Raw genomic sequence first — 8,325 nt, 5'->3', positions numbered from 1 at the left:
TGAATGGATACAAATTCCATACCATAATTAATAGGGAAGATTAATACCTACAAGTAGTATACTGAACAATTGGGGAAATTATGAGATGCTGCCCTTCTGCTGTTCTCTCCCCAACATTTTTCCCTTCCCTTGAATGGAACCTCAGGAACTCTCCAGAGTTGATTTGCTTCCCCTTAGACAGTGAGAATTCCTTGTTCACTTCAAGCTACAAGAGTAGCCTAAATTTAATAACTTTAGTAAATTTCCTTGAGATATGTATCTATATCTCAAGAAAACACCTTCTAGAACTAACACCCAAAAGATGTCCTTTTCTTCATAGGGGACTGGAATGCAAAAGTAAAAAGTCAAGAGATACTTGGAGTAACAGGCAAGTTTTGCTTTAGATTACAAAGTTAAGCAGGGCAAAGGCTAACAAAGATTTTCCAAGAGAACACACTGGTCATAGCAAACACCCTATCCAAAAACACAAAAGACAACTATACACATGGACATCACCAGATGGTCAATACCAAAATCAGATTGATTATATTCTTTGTGACTAAAGATGGAGAGGCTCTATACAGTCAGGAAAAACAAGACCTGGAGCTGACTGGCTCTCATCAGGAACACCATATTGCAAAATTCAGACTTAAATTGAAGAAAGTAGGGAAAACCACTAGACCATGTAGATATGACCTAAATCAAATCCCTTATGATTATGCTGTGAAAGTGACAAATACATTCAAGGGATTAGATCTAATAGACAGGGTGCCTGAAGAACTGTGGGTGGAGGTTTGTGACGTTGTAGAGGAGGCAATGATCAAGACGACCCCCAATAAAAGAAGTGCAAAAGGCAAAATGGTTTTCTGAGGAGGGTTTTCTGAGCTGGGAAAAGAAAACAACCTAAAGGTAAAGGAGAAGAGGAAAGATATACCCATCTTTGGAATGAAACCATTCTAGGGAATATCACCAGCCTGATTATCCCTTCATTCTTAAAATGGAGAATAAAATTAATGTCATATTTCATATTCACTAACAGTTAGTGAATATGTTTTTAATAAACTTATAAAGATAACAAACTTTTTCTTTTAGGATTCAGATATTTAATATTTTAGGCTTTATGATCTATAGTGTCTCTGCCACAACTAATCAACTCTGAAAGTATAGAAGCAGCTGTAGCTAATATGGAAATTGATAAGAATGAATGTATTTTAATAAACCTTCCTGATGGACACTAAAATTTGAATTTCACACAATTTTCTGAGCCCATGGGCCATACAAATATATGCAGCAGGGCAGATTTGGTGGTAGTTCGCTGACTCTAAATACAGATGATATAAACATGAATTAGTGTTATCTTTGTTCTCAAACAGCTGCATTATAACATGAAAGTGTAAGCACACATGCAAAGGAGTAATTCAATATAACAAGGCAGAAATTTTGATCAAAAATCCAGAGTAGTGTATGGTATGTTTGTTCATACCACTTGTACAAATTAAACACTTATTAATTTATACATTTGTATGCAAAGAGTTGATATTGCCATAATACTACATATTAATTTATAATTGCATTTTCATTGATGAAACATAAAATTATGCAATTATTTCCAATCTTTTTTTTAACTAAGGTACATTACTTTCCCAACTTTTTCTGAATATATTTGCCTGATTTTTTTTATTTCCTTTGATAATTCTAGTTGTTCTTAAATAACCAACATGCATATTTCAAAACAATCTGGTTTTCATGATAATTATTTTGCAAATTATTTTTTAGCCTTTATGGGTAAATATTCAGTCATAGTCAGTCAGATTGCTTTTAGAGATAGGAAACATTAAGTCTTTAGATACTATGTTTTGCTCTAGATATGCAAAAGATACCCTCAAAACCAGGTAATAATTAACCAAGACAGACTTCACATTGACTTTCTGAGAAACATTACAAGGATTCCATTAATTTTGTTAATTCAATGGGTTATATAAAACACATCCCAGTGAGGCAGGTTTACTATGCCCATGTTCACAAACATTATTAAAACTCAGAAATTTAAGTTACTTGAACAAAATTTACAGTTAAAAAATTGGAAGCATGACCATTAATTTAGGTCCTTCTGATCTCAGTTAATTTTATTTACCATATGTTAGTATGTTAAACGGAGAAGGCAATGGCACCCCACTCCAGTACTCTTGCCTGGAAAATCCCATGGGTGAAGGAGCCTGGCAGGCTGCAGTTAAAGGGGTCACTACGAGTCTGACACGACTGAGCGACTTCACTTTCACTTTTCGCTTTCATGCATTGGAGAAGGAAATGGCAACCCACTGCTGTGTTCTTGCCTGGAGAATCCCAGGGACAGAGGAGCCTGGTGGGCTGCCGTCTATGGGGTCGCACAGAGTCGGACACAACTGAAACGACACAGCAGAAGCAGTATGTTAAAATGAAACTATATAATCAAACTGCTATACAATTAACTTCTTTATAAGTCATACTGGCTAAAAAAATCATATAAAAATGGGGGAAAGTTTCTTGGGGGTGAGGTAAGTGTAGACATTACTGACATACTGATTGAGTATCCTTCTATTTTTGAAGTTTATCATAGGGCAGATTACATGTCCCTGATGGAAATTCATCATTTGCCTTGTGGTTTATCAAGTGAAAATATTTTAAGACATCTGAACGCTTTTCCATGGTGAGGAATATTTTTGTACATTTTAACTTTTGCCAATTAATTTCTAAGTTTTCTTATTACAATCTGGAATCAAAATTAATTAAAGTCTGGGGACTGTGTTCCCCTAGGTTATTCACTACCAAGGCCTCCAGACCCTTGATGGAAAATTATTAAGCCTTCTTTCTAGATCTTTGCTGATATACCAACAGGTATTTAATATACATAGTATCATAGAATCATAGCCACTGGTCTCCTTTTCAAAATGCATGACTCACCATCAACATCAAGTCAGTTGCATTCACTTTTCTATGCAAAATAAAAGGCTAATACCACATAGTGAGAAGGTGTACCTGATCGCAGAAAATCTGGAAGTTATCAGCAATTCCAAGAGGCAGAGGAGATTGGAGATAAATAGAATTTAAGGTAGATATGAAACTGGGAAAAATAAGGAGTTTTAAACCTTGCCTGGTAATGGAAATTCTGTAGAGGATCTATATGATTATCATTAAGTCCTCAAATGTCAGACTTTGGTGATTGTATTTGTCAAAGGGAAACAAAAATCTGACTGTAGGCTTCCCAGGATTGAGGTCTAAGGGAAAGCTACATAGAATTACATTTCTGTTTGACTATCTGTCAGAATTATATCACTTAAATAATGAGTCATAAATACTCATATAGTCAAACACAGCATAATACTAAGCAGGTACCATTTATGATGTCAAGTAAAACACTTGAGAATGAGAATTACTATTCATTTAGACTCAAAACTGATATCTAAAGATGCACCTAACTCAGGAAACAATTTAATCTCTTGATAATTTCTTGATTTAATCCTGTTGCTTTAGAAAAGCTGTTTGATGATTGAGTTGTGATTTCATTTCCATCTGCCTTGTATGAACCCAAAATAGGTATGACCTCAAAGTATGCTAACACTAAGGACAAACTCTGTTCCTAAAATGATATAGTAGTCATATCATTGTAAAAAGTCTTAAAAGGTCAATAAAATTCTACAGGTTAATATCACACTGTTCTCTTTTTAAGTAGATTTATCTTCCATATTAGAGAAATAATGGAAATATATTCAGAGTTGACTCTCAGTAAGCACTTATTCCATTGAATTAAGCTAATAAAATTGATCCACTTTTGTGAGAAAACTTTAATAATAGAGAAATATTTACTAAGTGATAGTTGATTGTTCTATTTAAAAAATACGGTGCATAATTTGGTTTCTACTTCCTAAACACCAACCAACAATTTGTTTTCAGGTAGTTGGTTATTATTTAATAAGAATTTATAAAAAGCTAAGTAAAAGTATCAAGTAAAAAAATTAAACACATAGAGATGCTTTTTCTTAAAGCTTTGGCTCCAACATTTTTAAAGACTGACTTTGTTACTCTGTCATCTTCATTAACCTCTTTGCCAGTTGTATTCTCATTGTTATGAAGTTAACCACTCATAATCTTAAAGAATATCATAGCTTGGGTAATTGAAGTTGGGACCACAGACCTAAAGCAAATTGTCAAATAGGGTGGTTATAGGGATACTAATGATTTTTGAGATTTAGAATGTTTGAATGTTAGAATGTTTGCCATACCTCATACTCACTTTAAGCTGGAAGTCCTTTGAGTATTATTCTAGCAAAAGAAATCAAGTATTTTTAGTAGACATATGAGTTCAACATAAAATACCAAAAGAGTTGAATGTCTCGACTCATTGAAGTAAATGGCAGGACAAGTTACACAGCATGATATGACTGTACAGTTAAGAATTCCATGAGGTTACTCAGAAGTGAGAAAACCTCAGGCTTTCAGAGTTTTATAGTTCAAAACAGTTGAATCAAAAAGTGTGTAAGATTTCTAATTTGTTTCCCACTTACTTAGGAAATGTGATTTTCGCCATCAATGTGTTTTTCACCACAACAAACTGTGTTGCTTCCATCTTTAAATGTACATGAGGTGCTGTGTACTAAGGTAGATATGGGCTTCCCTGGTGGCTCAGGTGAAGGATCCCCCTGCAATGCGGGAGACCTGGGTTCGATCCCTGGATTAGGAAGATCCCCTGAAGGAGGGCATGGCAACCCACTCCAGTATTCTTGCCTGGAGAATCCCCATGGACAGAGGAGCCTGACGGGCTACAGTCCATGGGGTCACAAAGAGTTAGACACGACTGAGCGGCTAAGCACAGCACAAGGTAGATAGAACTCAAATTAAAACTTACCTAATTATCCACTTACATCGTACTCCAACATTAGCTCTGTCTTCTGTGTTGACATGTCACCCTACAGGAGACTTAGTTATAGCACTTATTTCACTCTTCTGTGATTAGTAGATATAAATGATTTCATATCTAAACTGCTGCCCCTTCTTCAACACCTAGTACAGAATGTATAAAATATAGTGATTATTAAGTAAATGTAGAATGAAAAATAAGTGGATGGTAGAAGTATTTCAAGAACTATTCTGTAACTCTTCTGAAAGAAGATGAATTTGACTTGAGCAAAATTTGTGCTTCCTGATCATTTGCAACAAGATTACCTTCATAATTTATATTTTAGCAGAGTTGTTACTAAAGGAACAATAATAGTACTTCTTAACTGATATTTTGTTACAAAAGTCATCTGGATAAACACATTCAGAAATGAACCATCACCATTAAACCAAAGGAGGGCATTGTTTAAATTATGAAATTCCTGCTGCATTCATAGATAACAGGATTTCCAGCTGTTTTGATGTCTATGCTATATCACTGCTCTTCTGAGAGGAAACAGCAAAGAATATGAAATTTCCCCATATACAGCAACTGTCTTATTTGGGAGCAGGGACTCCACTTTTCTGTAAGATGACATGTAGGGAAAGAGCTCTATCTCTCATCATCAATGCCAATCGAGTGAGAGATTTGTCATATATTCTACATGGAAATGTGGACTGCTAAACTCCATGGGGTTTGTTCAACTTTCTGGTTAAATATTCATTGACAATATATGCTTCTATAGCTATTGTGCTGATTTTATTGAGATATAGATTGGTAAAACATAATCCTAGCACTTAAAACCTTAACATTTATGTGAGGAGAAATATGTATACGTGGAAAACTATAATAAACATATATAATAATAACTCATCTAAGCCTCATGACTACCCTCTTGAAGTCTTTTGATTAAATTCCTTATTTTAAAGATGAGGAAAGTGAGGCACAGATAGTAAGTGATGCAATTAGGCTTGAATTTGGGTATCCTAGACCTTGATACCCTGAGGTGTCCCAGTGATAAAGTATCTGTCTGCCAGGGCAAAGATGCAGAAGACATGGGTTCAGTCCCTGGATTGGGAAGATCCCTTGGAGGAGGACATGGCAAGCCACTCCAGTCTTCGTTCCTGAAAAATCCAATGGACAGAGGAACCTGGAGGACTACAGTCCATTGAGATCACAAAGAGTCAGACACGACTGAGTAACTGAGCACACGTACAGCCCCTGGCATATGCCCTTAGACACCAATCCACACTCTCAGCTAAGATGACAAATAATTATATGTGTGATGTGATTAGGGACTGCAGAAATGTGGATAGGAAAATTTCTTCTTCTTCAGCTTTCAGTATACTGATAAATCTGAGCAGAAATAAAAGCAAAGTTTCAGCTGTGTGGAGAAACCATGAGAATGTACATTTGACTGGAATTTGGGTTATCTGCTTTAAAATTAATGGAATCTGAGGTTTAAAAAGTATCTTGGACCCAAGTCATGGAAAATCTAAAATTCTAGACTGAAAATATAAGCTTTATTTGGTCAAAAATAGGGAATACTGATGGCCTCCTGGCAGATAATTATGTAAGTTTAGGAGTTGCTATTACTGCATCTATGATGGTATGCATACCTACTCAGTTGCTCAGTCAAGTCTGACTCTTTGTGACCCCATGGATTGTAGCCTGCCAGGCACCTCTGTCCATGGGATTTCCCAAGCAAGATTACTGGAATGGGTTGCCATTTCCTATTCCCGGGAACCATCCCAGTCCAGGGATTGACCCCGTTTCTCTTGCATCTCCTGCATTGGCAGGCAGATTCTTTACCACCTGTGCCACTTGGGAAGCCTGTTTCTGATGGCACTTAGCCATAAAAAGTAAATCAATGGGATATTTCATTAAAAATTTGAAAAGCAATTGATTTGTGATTTTCAAAACTGATTGAGTGAATTAAGTTGATATTTCTTTTGCCCAAATCTACAAGAGTTAATAATCAGGGTCCATGACTATCAGAAATAATATACACATTTTGAGGTTCAAATTTGCAGAAAGTAGATCCATTGTTATGATAAGATACTCCAAGTGGAAACAAAAAGAGAGAAAAATGAAAACAAGATGAATCCAAATGAGGCAAAGAGGGACTAAAGGTGATCATTTAATATTCTTTATTTAACACACTTTTAGGCAATTGCTCAATAATATGTAGTTAAATATTTCTGATGAGTTGATGGCACATATTGTGAGAGTCCAATGTTGGGGGGAAAGATATAAAATTTTAGATCCACATATTGATATAAGACATGTACTGAGTGTCCATTGTTCTAATCCATTTGATTTGTTCCCCGGCCCTGTTATATTTCTTTTAGAGGCATGGTGGGTGGGAATGCGTCATCAGTAACTGATTTCATCCTGGTGGGACTCTTTCCTGAGTTTCAGCATTCCATTGTTCTCAACTTCATGGTCATTCTCATCTACATCCTTGCTTTCCTGGGAAACTCACTTCTCATTGTCTTGATCTGGGGGGATTCCCGGCTCCATACACCCATGTACATTCTCCTCAGTCAGCTCTCCCTCATTGACTTGACATTAACTTCTACCATTGTTCCGAAGACAGCCTCTAACTTTTTCACAGGGAAAAGGACCATATCACGGATTGGCTGTGGAACGCAGAGTTTCTTCTTCCTGATGTTGGGAATGTCAGAATGCCTCATCTTGACTCTCATGGCTTATGACCGCTACGTGGCTGTCTGCATCCCACTGCGTTATCCCACCATCATGAGCCCCAGGTTCTGTCTGCACATGGTTGCTGGATGTTGGATTGGAGGCTCCATAGGTTCATTTATCCATACGGTCTACCCTATGCATTTTCGCATCTGTGGGTCAAGGGAGATCCACCATTTCTTCTGCGAGGTCCCAGTCCTCATTAAGCTTTCCTGCGAAGACACTTCAGTGTATCAGTTAGTGGTGGTGGTTACAAGCATTGTACTGCTCGTTGTGCCTTTCAGTCTCATCACAGCTTCCTACACACTCATCTTCCTCACTGTCCTCCGTATGAACTCTGTCAAGGGCAGGAAAAAAGCCCTGGCCACCTGCTCTTCCCACCTAACTGTGGTAAGTCTCTTCTTTGGCCCAAACATATTCATCTACATGACTTTCACTTCCTCACATAGTCCAGAGCAGGACCAGGCTCTCTCTCTCTTCAGCAACATCCTCACTCCCATGCTGAACCCCCTTATCTACAGCCTGAGGAATAAGGAGGTGGTGGCAGCTCTCATGAAGTTGATGGGGAGATGTGGGGTATCTTAGTAGATGAGGAATATTTCTCAGCTGTGCAAAGAGCATGCTTATGACCACGGACTAAACTACAGTTCAGAGTTTAAATACCAAGGTGTTGCATGGTTCAGGAAACCAGGCTGAGTGCAACCCTATGTAAATAAAACTTCTCATGT

At 37.1% G+C, this 8,325-nt stretch overlaps 1 protein-coding gene across 1 annotated transcript; it reads left to right on the top strand.

Annotated features, from left to right (window-relative positions):
- The first annotated feature begins 7,033 nt into the window (after positions 1 to 7,033).
- LOC120859388 (olfactory receptor 2T27-like) lies at positions 7,034 to 8,293 on the top strand. The gene has a single exon (XM_040235519.1). It carries the CDS (start codon positions 7,247 to 7,249, stop codon positions 8,180 to 8,182), a length of 936 nt encoding a protein of 311 aa, XP_040091453.1. The 5' UTR covers positions 7,034 to 7,246; the 3' UTR covers positions 8,183 to 8,293.
- The last annotated feature ends 32 nt before the right edge of the window (positions 8,294 to 8,325 follow it).

The sequence above is a fragment of the Oryx dammah genome, unplaced genomic scaffold (genome assembly GCF_014754425.2).
Source record: "Oryx dammah isolate SB20612 unplaced genomic scaffold, SCBI_Odam_1.1 HiC_scaffold_764, whole genome shotgun sequence".
Taxonomy (NCBI): Eukaryota; Metazoa; Chordata; class Mammalia; order Artiodactyla; family Bovidae; genus Oryx; species Oryx dammah.
This window is presented reverse-complemented; position numbering and strand designations above follow the sequence as displayed.